We start from the raw sequence: 21,600 nt of genomic DNA on the forward strand, positions 1-21,600 counted from the left end.
CAGACTTCCCTGCCACAGTGACTCCAAGTCATCCAACTCAACCTTCTGCAGCAACAAGGTTAACAACATTAGCATCTACAAAGCAAAAGATTATATATTTGCATCATATATATTAATAAAATAATTCATTTATTTAGCAATACAGTGCAGAGTAGGCCCTTCTGGCTCTTTGAGTCCTGCCAATCCAGCAATTCCTAACAACCATGACAATTTACAATGACCAATTAACCTACCCAGTATGTCTTTGGACTGAGGGGGGAAGCCAGAGCACCCAGAGAAAACCCACCACACATTCCATTGGGATGGACTTAGAGACTCCTCGCAGAGGACGTTGGGAATGAACTCTGAACTCTGACACCCCCAGCTGTAACAGCATTGCACTAACCACCATGCTATCATGGTGGCTGAATCATTATTTTTTTTTGTATTATATTATAGAATCTTCATATTTTCTCCTACATCCCAATCGTCAACTCTGAAGTCCCCCAAGGAAGTAACTCAGGCCTATTCTGCTTCTCATTAACATTTCTCTTTCAGCAAAATTATACAAAGACACAGAATCAAGAGCTCCCTATCCAGTGTATAGGGTCAATATGAGAAGGGATGGATTCACCAGAAAGATTTGCCCCTTGTCTGATGGGAAACTTCTGCAAATAACTAGAAACTTAATATGCAAAGTATCAACATTATGTAACAAATATGGGAGTTGTTTAACCTTCATCATCATCATCCTGGGTGGGAAAGTCAACAAGAGAGACGGATAGGACAGTTGGTGATTTCTACTGCAGACATTGACAACCATTTTCAATTGATTCTACAAATGACAACAAGCAACAGAACATCTGTGTTTATACTAGTGTTAAACTTAATGTTGAAAATAACAAATATTATAAAATTATTGAGATTGAATTAATTTCAATGATTTCAACCACCTCCACAGTTCTACTCCCTAGTCCCTTCTAGTCCTGCAATTCTACAGATATTTGTGCCTCCTCATTTTTGATCACACCCATCCATTAGCAACCATTCTGAGACACATACAAGAGATTCTGCAAATGCTGGAAATCCAGAGTAACACACACGCCACGCTAGAGGAACTACCTGTGGTAAACTACATATACCTGTCTGGACACACCCCTCTGCTGACTGCTCCTGTGGCTCCTCCCACAGACCCCTGTATAAAGGCGATTGGGGCACTGCTCCTCCCTCAGTCTTCGAGATGTCGTGCTCCCTTTTGCTGTTAATAAAAGCCTATCGTTCACTTCCAGTCTCCGAGAGTTATTGATGGTGCATCAGTACCCAAATATAAAAGATTTTAATGTTTCTTTTTCATTAATCTCTAGAACAGTGATTCCCAACCTGGGTCCACAGACCCCTTGCTTACTGGTATTGGTCCATGGCATAATAAAGGTTGGGAACCCCGGTCTAGAAGCATAAAGAGCTGAAATATGATAAAAAACGACTTGCAAAAATTTGACAAACCTTGTGTGTATCCATTTCGCTTTTTAACTTGTTTTGGGCCCATTTCACTTTGATGATGTTGGAATTAATGTCTTCCTTCAGTTTTTCAACCTCTCTGTTGAGCCTTGTGGCTTCCCCTTCCTGCAACCATAAAACATATACAGATTTTTTAAAGTAGGTATGGCAAAATAACGTGTTGCAGATGTCGGAAATCTGAAATAAATAAAGAAAATATTTGCCCTATCAGTACTCCCAATACACTGAGTAGTTGTACTATTTGCGTATATACGCTCAGACCCTGCATAACGCTACCCTACATAGCACTGATTCGTTACAACCCGGTTATTCAATTTGTTTGAAATGATAAAAATTCATTCTAAACAACACTTAAATCTTCTCAAGAGCAGCTGCCATTACAGTAAACATTCAATCAGCCAATGAGAGCGCTTTACGAATGCACTGAGCCACTCTTACTCAATCACATATTAGTTCACGTTCTGCCTGCCCGTTTGTGTAAACATTCTTGCTCCCTTACCAATTTATTCAATTCTTTTTCCACTAATAATGTCTGCAAAATGGCTTGCAACTTCCAATGAGGGTATGCCTGTACAACCCGGCATTTTTGCGGTATGAATTAAAGCCTCGGAGGTGCAGATGGCTGTGGTGTGGTGTGTACAGGCTGAATCAAGGTGATGGGGCACAGGCGGGAGAGCGAGGAACAAGCTGAACTATGGCCATTGCTGCAGTGGGTTTCTTTGTTTTGTGACTGCCTGTATGGAAACAAATCTCAAGGTTGTTTACAGTATAGCTACTTCGATAATAAATGTACTTCAAAGTTTGATGAGTCATTAATGACTAAATGGATGCTTGGAAGTGAATGAAACTGCTGTAATAAAAGGTGCAATTCAAAGCTTTAACAAATATCAGATTAAGTCAGCATTCCTTAGTTTTCTAAAAAAAAAGCTGTTTAATTTTCTTTTGACTGAACACTATAGTTTTGCTCTGAGTGCAGCATGCTTTGGCACACGCTCCTACTAGGGTCAACCCTGCAATGTAGACATTATGTAATAAAGTGAACGATAACCCATGAAGAGCAATCTAGGAAAAGTTATCCCTTTATACAACAGGCATATAAACCAATGGCTCAAAGTGGGAGACAATTCCTAGACATAAAACCATACTCCAAGAATTTGTCATATTCTGAAGAGAAAAACCTCCTCTAAAGAAAGACTCCTTCTGGATAGATATTATGCTAGAAATCAAAAGAGGGAAAATTTTCTCTTTAATAACTGAGGTCAGCATTTCTACAGTTAATTTACCACATTTCCCTCAAGAATGAAGCTATGACTTAGATAGATTACCTTTGCCTCGTATAGCTGTTGCAATCTGGTCTTCTCTTGTGTGAGCTGCTTGGTCTTCATTGTCAGTTTCTCCAGCTCTCGGTTTGTATCACGTAACTTCTTTTCAATCCCTTCCTTCTCTTTTCGAAGATCAAGTGCCTCTTTTTCTCCACGAACATATTTCATTACCATGGCTTCTTTTTCTTGTCGAGCCTCTTCACATTTTCTATTAGTCTATACAGTAAGAACACAACCAATAACAAGTCTGGTTTTTAAAGACAGAAAACTGAAAAAAACCCATCTTTCATTAATATTCACAAAATAAAGCAACATAAATTAAGCTTGAATGTAAACATAATTTGGATAAAATTACTTCAGTCTTTCGTGAAATCCCAAAGTCTTAGGCACGTACAGTATATAGAACATAGAATAGAACAGCACATTACAGGCCCTTCAGCTCACAATGTTGTGCTGGCCCTCAAACCCTGCCTCCCATATAACCCCCCACCTTAAATTCCTCCATATACGTCTAGTAGTCTCTTAAACTTCACTAGTGTATCTGCCTCCACCACTGACTCAGGCAGTGCATTCCACTCACCAACCACTCTCTGAGTGAAAAACCTTCCTCTAATATCCCCCTTGAACTTCCCTCCCCTTACCATAAAGCCATGTCCTCTTGTACTGAGCAGTGGTGCCCTGGGGAAGAGGCGCTGGCTGTCCACTCTGTCTATTCCTCTTAATATCTTGTACACCTCTATCATGTCTCCTCTCATCCTCCTTCTCTTAAAGAGTAAAGCCCTAGCTCCCTTAATCTCTGATCATAATCCATACTCTCTAAACCAGGCAGCATCCTGGTAAATCTCCTCTGTACCCTTTCCAATGCTTCCACATCCTTCCTATAGTGAGGCGACCAGAACTGGACACAGTACTCCAAGTGTGGCCTAACTAGAGTTTTATACAGCTGCATCATTACATCGCGACTCTTAAACTCTATCGCTCGACTTATGAAAGCTAACATCCCATAAGGGTGCTAACACCCCACTACGGGATGCATTCTTGGAACAGCTTGTACGAGAGCCGACCAGGGACAAGGCTATTCTGGATTTAGTGTTATGTAATGAACAGGATTTGAAAAAAGATCTTGAAGTAAAGGAGCCATTAGGAGGTAGTGATCATAATATGATAAGTTTTTATCTGCAATTTGAGAAGGATAAGGGCAGCTTGGAGGTGTCAGTGTTGCAGTTGAACAGGGGAAACTATGGAGCCATGAGGGAGGAGCTGGCCAAAGTTGACTGGACAGATATCCTAGCAGAAAAGACAGTGGAACAGCAATGGCAGGTATTCTTGGGAATAATGCACAAGGTGCAAAATCAGTTCATCCCCCGGAGAAGGAAGGATTCAAAGGGGGGAAAGGGGCCACAGTGGTTGACAAAGGAAGTCAGAGATTGCATAGCATTTAAAAAGAAGGAAGTATGACAGAGCTAAAGTGAGTGGGAGGACAGATGATTGGGAAGTTTTTAAGGAACAACAGAACTCAACTAAAAAGGCAATACGGGGAGAAAAAATGAGGTACGAACGCAAGCTAGCCAGGAATATAAAGGAGGATAGCAAAAGCTTTTTCAGGTATGTGAAGAGAAAGAAGATAGTTAAGAACAATGTTGGGCCCTTGAAGAATGAATTGGGTGAAATTGTTATGGGAAACAGAGAAATGGCAGAAGAACTTAATAAGTACTTTAGATCTGTCTTCACTAAGGAAGACACAAGCAATCTCCCAGATGTATGGATGGGCCAAGGACATAGGGTAACAGAGGAAATGAAACAGACTGACATTAGGAAGGAAACGGTGATGAGTAGACTGATGAGACTGAAGGCTGACAAATCCCCAGGTCCAGATGGTCTGCATCCTAGGGTACTAAAGGAGGTGGCCCTGGAAATTGCGGATGCATTGGTAATCATGTTCCAATGTTCCTTAGATTCAGGATCAGTTCCTGAGTATTGGAGAATGGCTAATGTCATCCCACTTAAGAAAGGAGGGAGGGAGAAAACAGAGAACTATCGACCTGTCAGCCTGACATCGGTGGTGGGAAAGATGCTAGAGTCCATTATTAAAGATGAAATAGTGGCATATCTAGATAGCAGTGATAGGATTGGGCCGAGCCAGCATGGATTTACCAAGGGTAAATCATGCTTGACTAATCTATTGGAGTTTTTCGAGGATGTAACCAGGAAGTTAGATGGGGGAGATCCAGTGGATGTAGTGTACCTCGATTTTCAGAAGGCATTTGATAAGGTCCCACATAGGAGATTGGTGGGTAAAATCAAAGCTCATGGCATTGGGGGGGAAGACATTGACATGGATAGAAAACTGGTTGGCAGATAGAAAGCAAAGGGTAGCGGTGAATGGGTGTTTCTCGGAATGGCAGGTGGTGACTAGTGGGGTGCCACAGGGCTCGGTATTGGGACCACAGCTGTTTATGATTTACGTCAACGATTTAGATGAAGGCATTGAGAATAACATCAGCAAATTTGCTGATGATACTAAGCTGGGTGGCAGTGTGACATGTGATGAGGATGATAGGAGAATTCAGGGTGACTTGGATAGGCTGGGTGAGTGGGCAGATACTTGGCAGATGACGTTTAATGTGAATAAGTGTGAGGTTATCCACTTTGGGAGTAAGAACAGGAAGGCAGATTATTATCTGAATGGTGTAGAGTTAGGTAAGGGAGAAATATAAAGAGATCTAGGAGTCCTTGTTCATCAGTCACTGAAGGTGAATGAGCAAGTGCAGCAGGCAGTGAAGAAGGCTAATGGAATGTTGGCCTTTATTACAAAGGGAATTGAGTACAAGAGCAAGGAAGTCCTCTTGCATTTGTACAGAGCTCTGGTGAGACCACACCTGGAGTATTGTGTACAGTTTTGGTCTCCAGGGTTAAGGAAGGACATCCTGGCTGTAGAGGAAGTGCAGCGTAGATTCACGAGGTTAATTCCTGGGATGTCTGGACTGTCTTACGCAGAGAGGTTAGAGAGACTGGGCTTGTACACGCTAGAATTAAGGAGATTTAGAGGGGATCTGATTGAAACATATAAGATTATTAAGGGATTGGACAAGATAGAGGCAGGAAATATGTTCCAGATGCTGGGAGAGTCCAGTACCAGAGGGCATGGTTTGAGAATAAGGGGTAGGTCATTTAGGACAGAGTTAAGGAAAAACTTCTTCTCCCAGAGTTGTGGGGGTCTGGAATGCACTGCCTCGGAAAGTAGTGGAGGCCAATTCTCTGGATGCTTTCAAGAAGGAGATAGATAGGTATCTTATGGATAGGGGAATCAAGGGATATGGGGACAAGGCAGGAACCTGGTATTGATAGTAGATGATCAGCCATGATCTCAAAATGGCGGTGCAGGCTCGAAGGGCCGAATGGTCTACTTCTGCACCTATTGTCTATTGTCTATAAGCTTTCTTAACACCCTATCTACCTGTGAGGCAACTTTCAGGGATCTGTGGACATGTACCCCCAGATCCCTCTGCTCCTCCACACTACTAAGTATCCTGCCATTTACTTTGTACTCTGCCTCAGAGTTTGTCCTTCCAAAGTGTACCAACTCACACTTCTCCGGGTTGAACTCCATCTGCCACTACTCAGCCCACTTCTGCATCCTATCAATGTATCTCTGCAATCTTCGACAATCCTCTACACTATCTACACCACCACCAACTTTTGTGTCGTCTGCAAACTTGCCATCCCACCCTTCTACCCCCACATCCAGGTCGTTAATAAAAATCACAGAAAGTAGAGGTCCAGCCAGGGTGGCTTAGCATTTGCACAGCACTCTATTTGTCAATGTGGACCAGAAAGTGAGTTTGTAAATTCATGGAGCAAAGCACGTTGGGAATGGCGAAGGTGGAGCGACGTGGAAAGGGTGTGGGACAGGCAGCAGAGAAGAAGCACCAGGGGTGCGGGGTGGGGGGCATGAATGGAGACACACTCAGCCCTGAGACACCAGGCAAGGTCATTTGATTCCAAACAATTTACTTATGGATCATTACAGAATGTCTCTCTGGTGCTTCCCACTCCCTCCATTCTCCCTTCCCCATCACGATTCCCCTTCCCACTCTCAGTTCAGAATAGAGACCCATATCAGAATCAGGTTTATCACCACTCACATACGTCATTTCTTTCTGCGTCAGCAATACAGTGAAATACATAAAATCACTACAATTCACAAAGGTCTTGGGCTCCCTGGCTATCTCTCGCTGTACATATATATTACACACACACACACACACACACACTATATATACACTACTAAAACTCTCATGCTCTGTTTGTGACCTCCAATTAGCACAAACGGTGCATTACAGCAGCACTATTTTTAGCTAAGTCAACTCTAAATGCGCTATCTTACAGAATGCAGACAAAGTTCAGGATTATATATTGGTATAAAATTGCTCACTCGCCAAAATCAACAGCGCCGCTTTCACCCGAGAGCTGATGTCAGCCATGATGGAAACCGCAATGTGACACCACAAAGCATGCACTCGGCCAGCCTCAGCAGCGACACCAACCAGACAGAGCAAAAGGGCAGGGCAGCTCTATTTCGAGCGGTCACATACTGCTGATCACCATCAGCATGTGCAGGATTGGGACAGATCCAACTGCCACCCATCAATAAGAGATAATTAATTCTTATCGTAATGACATACTTCGAGACATCCATCAAACCCTTTGCTGCAGTCACAGGACAGCGGTGACTATATCACCTCCATTTAGCAGAGCGCCAACCACACTATCAAGAACAATTAGCATCCTGGGGGCTTTGGTGTTACTGCTTCGTATCTTCTATCCAGCATTAGGGTAAAAAAAATATGGTCAGCCTAATTATCCGTGTGGAAGGAGAAGGGGGACATTATGGTCAAGAGATGACGCCACATGCCGTCGGGAAGCGGCAAGGAGAGGGAGTGAATAAGAATTGGATGAGGCCAGGGCCGCACGACTCCAGGATGCACATCTCCAAAATGACAACAACTGGCACTGAAGGACGAAAGAGGATGAGACAAAGGAGCTGAGAAATGCATGTCTCTAGGATCAGAGACAAACAACAAACAGCAGAAGAGATGAAGAGACGGCGGATGAAAGGACTGCACGTCTCCAGAAAGACAACGAGAGGCACAAGGTGGCAGATCAACCAGAAACAATGCCATCAAAAGTGTCCTGCGTTAAACGAGGAGGAGCTATATGTGCCTTGCTACGTGTCGTTCTTCTTCAATAAACTGAGGTTTTCTTCTTCAATCTCCAAAGCAAAGTGATACCAATAGCATTCAGGAAAATTTAATGTTCATTCTGGTCACATCAGACTGCACTACCCTTCTCTCAAGGGGTGCCCCAGCGGGTCACCCCGTTGTCATGTGTGTGTGTCTCTAAGATTTTTGCATACTACTGTATATATTCACAATTTGTTTTTCAAAATATTTAGAAAATGAAACAAGCAAAATGTACCAAGACACATTTATAATTAAAATTTTAACTAGTCCTAATGCACTCTCCAGAGTATTGCTCAGCAAATCATCATTTATTTCTCAGTTCAAAGTCTCTGTTCACCTCAATAATGATTGAATCAATAATACACAATCAAGCTTAACCTTTGATGTAATCTTCAAAAACAATTAAGATAACAAAATAGCTATATCAGCAGTGGAAATTAATAGCCAGCAAATATTTTTTGTAATATCAATTGTTCAGAGACAAATTTTGCCAGTACATTGGGAGAATTCCTTACTTTTCTTCAAAGTACCACATAGTCTCTCTTACCCTGGGCAGTAATGGTGCAGCAGGTACCGCTGTTACCTCACAGCCGCCTAGTATAGGTGGCCAATAGGAGAATCTGATTGGAATTGATTGGCATGCAAGAAGGAGTAAGTGGAAGAAATGAGATACTACCAAGAGCCGGCAGAGACTTGATGGGTCAAATGATCTTCCTGTATGTCATTAGTACATTTGGAATAGACCCCCGTTGATGCTGAATGATTTTGGGTTTAACTTGTCATAATACACTTCCATATTGATATATACTTTCAAAGATTTAGGAGTTGTTGTTGAAGCAAGTAACGACAGTGTATTTTGTAGATGGTCCACAGCACTAATGTGGGTTTATTGATTGCAGAAGAAAACTGCTTATAAATGGTGTCATTCTCACAGGTTGCTTTATCCTGATGACATCAAGCTCTGCTCATTCAGTCAAATGGAAAGACCATAATCACACATCAGATTTGTTGATGGTGGTGATTCGAGTGTCAGGAGAATCAGGAGATGAGTATACCCAACCCTTGATAGGTGCTTATAAAAGCAACCCAAGACAACACACACACAAAGTGCTGGAAGAACTCAGCAAGTCAGGCAACATCTGTGGAAATGAATAAACAGTCGACATTTCGGGCTGAGACCCTTCTTCAGGACTGGAAAGGGGAAAAGATGGCAAATAAAAAGGTGAGGAGAGGAGAAAGAGGCTAGCTGGAAGGTGATAGGTGAAGCCAGGTGGGTAGGAAAGGTCAAGGGCTGGAGAGGAAGTAATTTGATAAAAGAGAAGAGTGGACCATAGGAGAAAGGGAAGGAAGAGAGGACCCAGAGAGAAGCGATAGGCAGGTAAGAAGAGGTAAAAGGTCATAGTGGGGAACAGAGAAAGGGGGACAGGGAAGTTGATATTCATGCCGTCAAGTTGGAGACAACCTAGTTGGAATATAAGCTATTGCTCCTCCACCCTAAGGGTTTCCTCAATCTTGGCCCAAGAGGAAGCCAAGGATCGATATGTTGGAATGAGAATGGGAATCGGAATTGAAACATTTGACCACTAGGAAGTTCTAACCTGTTCTGTTAGCTGTTTATATTAATGGTTCGATTAAGTTTCTGGTTGAGGGTGACAACCCCTCCCACCCTCAGACAATGTCACGTTACTGAACATCAAGAGTGGATGTACAGATTCTTCTTTGCTGAGATGGTGATTGTCTGTGAAACCATAAGCAAGCATCCCCACCTTCAAATTTATGATGGAACGAAGGATATTGATGAAGCAGCTGAAAATGGCCAGGCCTATGACACTACCCTAAGAAATTACTGCTCTTCTATTCAGGAATGGGATAACTGATCTCCAACACTCCCAATCACCTGGTTTTGCCCAAATTATAACAGCAAACAATGGAAGGTTTCCTTTTTGACCCCAGTTTTCCAGAAGCCCTGATAACCCATAATTAAGTCAAGTTTGTTGTCATTTAACTATATACCATACATACATATTAACTAAATGAGAATTCATTTATATCAAAAGTAGCCTTGCTATCACGCTGACCTCACCCCTGGAATTCAGGTCCATGTTTGCATCAATGCTTATTGCACTGGAGGTAATCAGCTGCTTAGTATTAACAAAACTAAAATCACCTCAACCTTATTAACTTAAATAATTCAAAATTTGCATAAGGAATGATTGTGCAATCATTATTTTTAGAAAATACACTGCTCAACAAACATAATATCTACCCTTCTCCTTTGTAACTAGTTAATAATCCACCTACCAAACTAACCAAAGTAACTTGATTAAATTGTGCCATGGGAAAGTGAACTAGTAACTTTAGTGTACACTGTTAATGATACTAGCTTACCACTTTTCAAACATGTGGAATGCAGCAGTTAAAACCAGCCTCCTTAATACACCAAAGTCCCTCATTAAACAAAGGAATTACATATTGCTAATAGATGCTTCAACACCTGTTGAATTTCAAGCATTTATCAAATGTGATTTGTAAGAGAGCACATTTTTCTTTAGAGTGCAAATCACTTCCAGACTTAAAATGATAGCAGAAACTGGATGATGAATTTGCCAACTCCATAGATATAAACATGAATATCAAACAAAGGCAAACCAAGAAACTTAACCACAGTCAAACTAAAATTATTTAAAGAATAGAAATACATTATTATTCATTCATTTGTTATGTGCCGTGTCATATGACGTGGGTGATCTTGGTCTTTCCATTACCGTGATTAGTCTTGGCAAATTTTCCCACAGAAGCGCTTTGCTATCGCCTTTTTCTGGGCAAGATGGGTGACCCCAGCCATTATCAAGTATTCAGAGATTGTCTGCCTGATGTCTGTGATCGCATAACCAGGACTTGTGATATGCATCAGTTGCTCATATGACCATCCACCACTTGTCCCATGGCTTCACGTGACCCTGATCGGGGGGTCGGGGGGGTGGGAGGAGGTGGAGGTAAGGGCTAAGCAGGTGCAACACTTTGCCCAAGGATGACTTATAGGCTAACAGAGGGAAGGAGCGACTTACACCTCCTTTGGTAGAGACGCTTTTCCACCCTGCCACCTGATATTTTTATAAAAATAATAGAGCAACCCAGAGAGCAGGATATTTTACAAAATACCGTGTACCCAATTGGACCCATGTGCAGACAATATTCAGAAATAAGGCAAGAGAAGCTGGGGGATGTCAAAGCTGTGTGGCAAGATGGATAATTTTTCATAAGATAACAAATAAATCAAAATAATTATTTTTGAACAAAAATCTACAACTTAAAAATACATCTTATATTGAAAACATTCTTACTTGCTCTATCTGAAAAGTCAGATTTCTTTGCAATTGCTGAATGGCGTTTTTGGCCGCAGCATCCTGAGAAATCAGCCTTTCCTTCGCCGTTTTTATTTCCTCCATTAGGCTTTCAACTTTGGCTTCCATCTACAAGAAATAAGTGAATCCATGTTGAGTTGCCAATTCTGTGTTTTATATCTTTGTAAGCTAATTGAAAACTGCTAACCACAAGTTAATGGGGATTAAATAATATGTCTGCATGACTGTATTACAGAGTTAATTCCCTTGCAGCCTGTATAACTTTAAGTACTTCTCATGTACTTGATGAAAAAATAAGAGTTCATTAGCCATCAAATCACAAACAAGAGAAAATCTGCAGATGCTGGAAATCCAAGCTGGAGGAACTCAGCAGGCCAGGCAGCATCTATGGGAAAAAGTACAGTCAACCCAAGGGTCTTGGCCCAAAACATCGATTGTATTTTATTTTCCATAGAAGCTGCCTGGCCTGCAGAGTTCCTCTAGCATTTTGTGTGTGTCATTAATAATCTATAGGTTTGGAATTTTCTGATGAAGTTATCATAATATGATAGGTTTTCCAAAATAAATATCAGAAGAATTTGGATAAATCTCAAATTAAGTTTTAAATCTAAGCAAACTATGAAGGGATAAGGCTTGAGCTGGCCACGTAGAATTTGAAAAATTATATGAATGGCTTGTTTTAAAATAATAAATAGATAGTTCGTAACTAATATATATCCTTCGAAGATTAACAAAAAACAGAAAAATTGGTCTAGTGACAGTTCACATAAGAGATATATCTATGAATAAATTCTGAAATGTTCTTAATCCTTGGTCTTTTCTTTCGGTACCATTTGGTCTAATAATAGTTATAACTATTATTTTTATTATTACATCAAATGTCTCCAAAAGAAAAGTTTGTGAAGATTAAGAAAAATTCAGAATTTATTCATAGATAAATTCATAGTTATATAGCAAGAAAACAAATGCTTCCACCGAACTTGTGCATACCAACCAAGATACCTACCAAACCAATCCCTTTGTCTGTGTTTGATCCATCTTCCTCTAGACTTGTCCTATCCATGTACACGGCCAAATGTTCCTCAAACATTATACTAGTACTTTTCTCTATAAGGATAGTAGCTTGTTCAAAACACCCACCACCTTCTGTAATCTTTTCCCTCTCAGATTAAGAAACATGCCCTCTAATTTTAGACTCCCCTTGCTAAGAAAATGCTAAGACAGTGACCATCTACCTGTCATAATATTATAAACTTCTAAAAGGTTACTGCTCAGCTTTTTTCACTCTTCAGAAATATCCCAATCTCTCTTCGTGTCTCAAGCCTTCCAGTTCAGGTAACATCCTTGTGAATTTTTAGTGCACTCTTTTGAGCTGAATCATGTCCTTCTTATAGCCACCAATTCAGTAAGAGCCCCCATAAAATAACAAGGAAAGCAAAGCAGAATTGGCAAGAAACAAAAAAAAAGGTTGCAATGGACTATCAAAAAATAATGTAGGTTTCCAAGTTATATTGAGAGAATAGGAAAATGATAAAGAAATTAATGACATGCTTTGTGTCTACCTTCACAGAAGACACAAGAGATTTCCCGGAAACTTATGGAGAACAGTTCTAAGAGTGAACGATAAAGTTAAAGAAATCTGTGAAAAAATATTATTTGTAAAATTAATAGAACTGAAAATCAATAAGCTTCCTGAGCTAACAACCTGCATCACAAGGTTTCAGAAAAAAAACTGTGGATTCACTAGTTGTCATTGTCTGTATTTCCACAGAATCTTGAACAAATCACAGGCTAGAAGGTAGTGAATACAGTATAACACTATTAATCAGAAAAGGATTGAAATCTGAAATTGCAGACTGAATAGCCTGACATCAATAATAAAGACATACAATCTATTACTAAGAAAGTGACAACCTTGCACTTAGAATATGACTGGGCAAAATCAAAATTGATTTATGCAAGAAAAAAATCACATTTGACAAATCTGCTACTTTTTAAAGTTGTACACAGTAGAACTGAAAGGAGAAATAGCAGTTGTATATAACTGAGCATTCAGAAAGCCTTCAGAAACCTTTTATACAAGATATTCCAAAACAAAGTTACAGCACATGGTATTGGGGCTGTGGACTGATATTTGAATCGAGGCATGAATCTGCTAGAATAAAAGAGCCATTCTCACATTCAGAGGTTGGGACTACTGTGGCATTACTGGCATCACTGCTCTTCACAATCTTGACTTGGATGAGGGAATCCAGCTTACATAACCATATTTGTCCATAATATACACTGAGGTAATAATATAGACTATAGGTAATAATATGCAGAAAACACAGAGGGGCTTCAGGGAATATAGACAGGCTGTACCAAGACAAGGTACTTCAAATATACAGTATTGTGGAAATGTGAAGGAATCCACTTTGTAGAAAAAGAATCCTAAAAAGCAGAATATTTTATTAAAGATATACTGAACACTGATACTTAAGAGATACTGAGTAGTTGATTGAGAGGCACACATGCATCCTTGTACACAAATTACTAAAAGTTAATAAGCAGGTAACTAGGCAGGCAAATGCTTTGATGGCCTTTACTGCAAGAGGATTTTGCTCCAAATATGAAGCCCAGGCAATATGACAACAGAAGAGACAAACAGAGACAGCACATGCTATGATAAGGATTATATTCACAGACTCGGGCTTTCCAGGGCTGACATCACAGAGCAATGGGGTATGCTGCAGGAAGACCTTCAGCCACGTGCCTGGACATCTTTCCCATGGAGATCACATTGATTATAATCTTCCATGCACAGAAACCTTCCAAGTGGCTACAACAGATCTCTGCAATATTTCACAGGTCACTGCTCACCATAGAGGCACCACATTATTCACATTCACATACTTAGATATCAGTAACACATCATACACCAGCATTTGCCAGCAATGTTGGCATTATACAAATGCTGGTAGCTGTTGACTGCCCTGAAGTGCACATCAAGGGCCCATTGAGTCATGTGCCATAGGGATCTCTTCCACAACCAAGTAGAGAAGGACTGCAGAAGCATGGGAAAACCACTGACTGTAGAAAAAAACAGAATGGAGGTATTATTCATGGATTCAATGTCCATTCAGAAATCTGATGGCAGAGGGGAAGAAGCTTTTCCTGAAACATTGAGTGTGTATCTTCAGGCTCCTGTACCTCCTACTTGATGGTAGCAATGAGAAGAGGACATGTCCTGAGGTGATGGGGGTCCTTAATGATGAGTGCCACCTTTTGGAGTTATTGCTTTTTACAGGTGTTACGAACCCCATAACTGGGTCACTTACCAGCAAAAATGGAGAGGTCCGTTGAAGTCTGATGGTACTATTTTTAACAGTATTTATTAGTAAAAATACACAAAAATAATATCAATGCAAATATACAGATAATATACATAATCAATACTAATTCTAAAAGTGCGGGTATAATAATAATCAATAAGAAATAGCTCTATCGTTGTCTAGGGGATAATGTATTGTCCGATGGAAATAATAAAGTTCACTCAGTTCATGCAGGCTGCAGCCTTTGGGGACCGCTGGGTTTGCAATGGTTGGAGAGAGAGTGAGTTTTGGGAGAAAAACTTGCCAGCTTTCCTTTTATGATTTCGATCCGTCGGAGTCTCGTTGGTGTGGCCGTTCACTTGTGGCCGCTTCTTTAACTAAGGCCGTTCTTCCGTGGTGAGCCCGCCAATCCCAGGCAAGGGAAGGACGCACACGAGCCCCCACCGGCTGTCGCTATTAAACGCTGTCACGGGATTTCTAGCGTTTCTCCTGGTGCGTCTAAACGGGTTGTTCCCCAGACCCTCTTTTAGTCATTATTTTTTTATTATTATATTACTCCAATCTATAATAATACCTAATCTTTCCACTTTCGTGGTATCCTGGGAAATCTTTATAAAAATCTCCATGTTGCTATGTGTGTCCCCACCAATCATCCAGGCAAAAAGATAGAAAAAAATTAAAATATAAAGAAAAAAAAAACAAAATACCCCCCTACTAATGTTGTGGAAAAAAAACACAACATTACCCCCCCTCTGCTGTACGGGTCATGGCAACCGCCATAATTACACACGTGAATCCCGCAGTAACCGATCCACAGCCTCCCAGCCCCCCCGCAACATAAAAAAGTATATGTATAAGAAGAGAAAAAAAAATACTATTCTCATTTAGTATTTCTAAAATTTTGCTTTTCTCTTCTATAATATCCATAAATGTCCATCACTTCTGTTCCTTGGGTCTATCTTCATCTTTAATCCATTACGTTTGGAAGCCTCTATGTGTAATTAGCGAATAGATGGAAGTTCTTGTACAAACTCCTCCGCTTTTCGATAATCAGAAAAAAATTTTTTTCCCTCCTCCAAAAAAATTATCAGTGTTGCTGGGTGACGCATTGTAAATTTATAACCCTTTTCCCATAAAGCTTTTTTCACTGGGTTAAATTCCTTCTTTCTCTTCAACAGGTTGTAACTTATATCAGGATAAAAAAGAACTGGTTTCCCTGCTATCATCAATGGCCCGTTTCTATTTTTGGCACTTTGGGCAGCGGCCTTCAGGATCTTTTCTTTGTCTTGGTATCATAAGCATTTTATCAAAATTGATCGTGGGTTTTGATCAGCTCGAGGTCTTGACCTTAAAGATCTATGCGCCCTTTCAATCTCAATTGGAGTTTCTCTTTCTATTTCCAATTTTTCAGGGATCCATTTTTGAAAAAAATTTATTGGATCTTCTCCTTCTATATCTTCAAGTCCAACAATTTTAATATTATTTCGTCTACTGAGATTTTCAAGCTTATCAATTTTTTCCATAAATTGTTTTCTTTCTGATGTCCAAGCGTATTTTCCTTTTCCATTTTGTCCATTCTTTCAACCATGTCTTCCGTTGTAGTTTCCAAGTCCGTAATTCTTTTTTCCATTTTTTCCTGTCTCTTTGTCATTTTATCAAGCATAATCTCCATATTGGTCATTTTTTTTCCAAGTATTTTTTGATTATTTTTAATTACTTTTAATGTGTCTAATTTACGCATTATTTGCCTCAAAGTCTTTTCTATATTTCTAGAAGGACTTTTAACTCCTTCTTCATCTGATCCTTCCGAGAGACTTGACTCTCCCTCCGATTCGCTATCACTTTCAGTTGCAGTGGTAGCTGGGCTTTGTAGTTCTTGTTGCTCCCGTTTGCGCATGCTCCATCCTTCGCGTTTGCACAGTTCACAATGGTCTTTTCCTTTGGAAGTGGCCAATGTTGCCACAATCTCCTGTTCCGTATCGCCGGTGATATAATGTACCTGAGACCACAGTTCCTTGGTAGACGTGGGCCTTGTTCTTGTTCCAACTTGCGTAGTCTTTCCGGTATTAGTTTTCTTCATCTTCCTTCCTTGAGGCATAGCTTGACACAGTCCAGAGTCGTTTATAAGTAACTTTTAGAAAGTATTGTCTAACTTTTCTTCATTTAAACATTAATTTATTAACTTTTTACGGGAGAGCTGGGTCCCTGCGTCTCGATCCTACGTCATCACGTGATGTCCCCCCCCCAGACCCTCTTTTATCCTTACTCACGGGGTCTCAGATGTCAATCAGGTTGGGATGATGCAATCCCACAACCAGCCCACTCTGGTCGTCCCCTGAGGGGCTTCAATGAATAGTACAGTAGTCTCCAAGAGACAATAGCCGTTATTAATGGTTTTGTTTCGCTGAGGCCAGGACACATTCCAAACCTTGTGGATTCTGCGTGTCTCTCTCTCATTTCCTGGGTCCCAGACCCGAATTAATAGCGATCTTGCGATTCTCAAAAAGGAGGGGGCGACTTTGTACCCTTCGGCCCCTCAGAGTTGCGGCACATTCGTAACACAGGCCTGTTAAATTACCAATCCAAAATGGCACATTCCACACATGTTAATATCATCGTTGTTCTTCAGAAATCAGAGTAATCATCAGACAGAAAACACAATAATTATACGTCCTCTTTCCTCGTGAAATTGCTCTTGATATTTTTATTGTAATAGTTTGTATAAGTCACCCTAGAATCTCATGTGAAAACAGGAGATTTAAATGTGCTTTGCTCCAATGAGTGAGGTTTGTCATGTCTAGAGAAGACAGCTATAGCTGGCCTCTGTGCATGTATTATAAAGCAAAACACAATGGATCCAATTTCTCAATGTAAATGTGAGACAAAGCATGAAAAGAGTACAGGCAGATTAGGAAACAATAAATGATCACTCAAATTTAAATGCTTAATACTCAACCTGAATTCACAGGCTCTAAATGCCAACTTCCTAAAGTATTCCGTAAGGTTCTCAGCTTGTAAGGTAAAGTTTTCTCAATTTAGTCACTTTCATGATTTATCTGTCCAACAAGATCACCTTGTAAAACAGCATTAACTAAAATATTTATCTGCATTTTAAATATTCACTATAAGTAGAATCGGGAAAAAACCTGCAGAACACTAAATCCAAAGCAACACACACAAAATGCTGGAGGAACCCAGCAGGTCAGGCAGTATCTATGGAAAAGAATAAACTTCAGGCTAAGGCGTCAACTGTTTACTCATGTAAAATACTCTTGTTTTCTTTTCCTCAGAATACATCTGCATTTTTGCATTTCCTATTTCTATGGTCAACTCTTTGTATATGCAACTGAGAAATTTCTTATGGAGTTGGGGCAGAGTCCAATATATGATTAAAGGAAAGATGAAGAAATCTGTGGTTTAAATCGGTGGAAAAATTCTAAGAATATGGAAAGGGACTTGATGGTAACTGCAAAAACAGTTGAACGGCTAGTTCTAGATTTTGTAAAACTCAGTTAGTCAGATGAGGTACAAAGATATTTCTCTGCCACATTTAGCTTGGCTTAAGTTTGAAATTCTCACAGTTCAAGTTTGCAAACTATCCATAAAACATTTGATAACTCATTAATGGCTCTCATATGAAAACTCATTAACATTTGGCTGTCTGCATCCTCACATTCATCCTCTCGGCTCATAAAGAAAAAGAATTGCTTATTTAGATCATTAGAGAAATGTAAAATCTATTCTCTTCACCAGGACAGAGAAAAGTGTAGAGGGTTTAAAATGAATTCTGAAGTTAATTTTAAATCCTTACAACTTATTTGCAAGAAACCAACTGATAAGACCATATTCTGGAGTCAATGCATAATGAGAACATCTGAAATAAAAATGCCATTAAAATTTAGTAGGCATATATTTTTTCTTTCCCCAATGACTTCTGCTCTGGCACCATTTATAGAATATCTGTGGCAATCAAAAATTATGATGTCATCAAGCAGCCTCAAAAGAACAAAAATAAAGAATCCTAACAGGAAAGGAAATAGAAAGAAACATTTGTAGGATTTTAATAATAAATTAACAATTTTATTGAAAGCATAATTAAAAACTAGGTTCATACAAATAAGATTGAAATTAGAAACTTAAGTATCATAAACCCATAGATTTTAAAAAAATATATTAAATGCAAAGAATAACATCCTAGAGTTATGAAATAAGGTTTCCAGAGCAAGAGAGGTTATGTAACAGGAGTTACGATTTAGCATATAATTAAAGCTCATTCACGACATTTAACATTAAACCATGGATATTGTGTTTATCACAGCTGCAGTTACATCCTGTGGAGATGAAGTAATCAGCTCAAATCAGGTTCCCAGTACTATAACTTCGTTAAAGCACAAGAGAGTCTGAAAAAATTGGAAATTTAGAGCAACACACACAAAATGCTGGAGGAACTCAACAGGTCAAGCAGCATCTATAGAAAAGAATAATCGGTCAACGTTTGGGACTGAGCCCCTTCATCAGGACTGGGAAGGAAGAGACAGAAGCAAGAATAAGAAGGTGGGGAGAGCAAGAAGTACAATCTGGCTGGTGAGAGGTGAAACTGTGATGAGGAAGGTAGGTGGGTAGATACTGCCTGATCTGCTGAGTTTCTCCAGTATTTTGTCTGTATTGCTCTGTTTTAATTTCATATATGCAGATGATAAATGCTTTACAAGCAACAATAGCAAAAACAGAAAATTTTATCATTGTTACAACCACAAAAGCCCAATCATCATCTCTTATACTTCAATGTTGATACAGCAAACTCCAAAAAATCCAGTATCTGATTGAAAATCAGATGTTCAGGCATCTGGCTCACTTGCTGTTCCAGAATTGGGGATAGGGCTTCAAACTGGGCATATGGCCAGAAAAACACACACAAAATGCTGAAGGAACTCAGCAGGCCAGGCAGCATCTATAGAAATAAACTGCTGACATTTCAGGCCATGACCCTTGTTCAGGACTGGAAAGGAAGCCAGAATAACAAGGTGGTGAGAGGGAATGAAGTCAGAAGCTGGGAGGTGTTAGGGTTAATGTTAGGGTTAATTCGAGACTGCCATTACAGGTCAGGAGTGGCTCACGTAATGAGAGGGAGGGGGGAGCGAAACTGGGGACCCCGCTACACCGAAACTACCAGTGTCACGCGATTCAGTAAACAAAAGAAACAGGTAACTCGTGCGTGTATGGCGTCGGGCCAATAAGATGGACACAAGTGCCCGATATTACCTAATATGTAGCGGGGGTTGTGCTGGGGGGAAAAGGGATATAAATAAGAGCAGATTGTAAGGGGAAGTCGGAATGCGCCTTCTCCAGCGACTCCATCGATTCGCTGTGCCAGTTACGAATTCTGCAATAAACCCAACATTTGGTGACCTCGACGTGGGGAAGGAGAGACAACACAGGCTGGCGGGTCCGACAGCAGACAACTTGCGGCCGCAACCTCGACTAAGGTCAGGAAGTGCCTGTTATATCGAAGACTTCCACTAGATAGTTAAATCACCCAGTTAGATCTTGTCTGCTGACGGATCCTCACCAACCCCAAATTACCCTGGGAAAGATTATTCCCGGTGCAGAATCGTGACTGGTAAGTACTCATTTCTTCTTATCTGTTTTTAGAAGGATCCTCCGCCGGTGCAAAGTCTTCAGAGTGAGGGTACCCGCCGCCCACGAAGGACATAAAAGTCTCAGGAGTGAGGAGGAGCAGAGAAAAGTGTCGCGGTACACCGTAGTACACAGGGATACTGACGGCGCCTACCTTAGACTGGTTGTTTAGAGGAGAAATCTCCCACGCGAAGGTCAGGTTTTGAAAGGCGACCGTCCCACATTTGATCCTCTCTGTGTACTAGGGAGCCATGGAGCACTTCAATTTCGAGTTACCGAAACTCAGACATTTGTGTGTTGAGTAACAGAGTATATGAGAGTTTTTAGAAATATGGTAAAATTGATAACTGTGCAAGTTCAATAATCTAACAGTGAGCAGCCGCAGGGGTCGGACACCATCAAGGTAGGAGTGGAAGTGTTCCTCCGAGGCCCGGGGAAGCTCACCTGGAACAGAAAACGGTGGCATGGTCCATACCCTGTCACCGAGGTCTCCAACAGGGCATTAAAAGGTAAGAAGGGAGGGGGACAATAACTGGCATCATTTTCTACTGGCTAAATAAGACCTCTGGCAAGTGGGGAGCGTTTCTGGGACAGTCGGCTCTAGGACTGTCTATTTCAATTGCTATCTTTATTACGTGTGGTTGTTGTTGCGGGACTATAGATCGAGCCTTGACCGGAAAGGATGGACCTCCACCGGCGTACCAGGCACCCTTGTTCCCGGTGGAAGGGGAGGACACGGCCCTCCCGGAAAGCGGACGCGCTATGGGAGGACACGGACTGAAATGGACCATGGCAAGGGGGGGATTGTGAATTTGTTCTTGAATAAGTTTTCTGAAATGTTGCATGCTACTTGTAAAAATTGCGGATGTTTATGGAACCCCACCCATATTTTGTGACCCTAGGTCGGACAAATCAGGATAAGCAAATAGGGAGGACACGCCAAAGAGTGCTGGGGGACGCTCACCTCCCTGCCTGATCCCGGCAGCCACGGAAAAGCTTGTAAGGGGTGTGGCCTCTGGGAGGCCAAGGGAGGGAGTGTTAGGGTTAATGTTAGGGTTAATTCGAGACTGCCATTACAGGTCAGGAGTGGCTCACGTAATGAGAGGGAGGGGGGAGCGAAACTGGGGACCCCGCTACACCGAAACTACCAGTGTCACGCGATTCAGTAAACAAAAGAAACAGGTAACTCGTGCGTGTATGGCGTCGGGCCAATAAGATGGAC

The 21,600-nt window shown here is 40.9% G+C and overlaps 1 protein-coding gene across 7 annotated transcripts in view; it reads right to left on the reverse strand.

Annotated features, from left to right (window-relative positions):
* Window positions 1–21,600, reverse strand: part of ccdc186 (coiled-coil domain-containing protein 186) — a 124,007-nt gene that overhangs the window by 69,227 nt on the left and 33,180 nt on the right. For all 7 annotated transcript variants that reach the window (XM_073027800.1, XM_073027797.1, XM_073027798.1 and 4 more), the window contains exons 4-6: window positions 11,407–11,535; window positions 2,823–3,035; window positions 1,483–1,602 (exon numbers count right to left, since the gene is read on the reverse strand). In XM_073027800.1, coding sequence (XP_072883901.1) covers window positions 1,483–1,602; window positions 2,823–3,035; window positions 11,407–11,535 — 462 coding nt within the window. The remainder of the gene's footprint in view (window positions 1–1,482; window positions 1,603–2,822; window positions 3,036–11,406; window positions 11,536–21,600) is intronic.

This window comes from Hemitrygon akajei, chromosome 23 (genome assembly GCF_048418815.1).
Source record: "Hemitrygon akajei chromosome 23, sHemAka1.3, whole genome shotgun sequence".
Taxonomy (NCBI): domain Eukaryota; kingdom Metazoa; phylum Chordata; class Chondrichthyes; order Myliobatiformes; family Dasyatidae; genus Hemitrygon; species Hemitrygon akajei.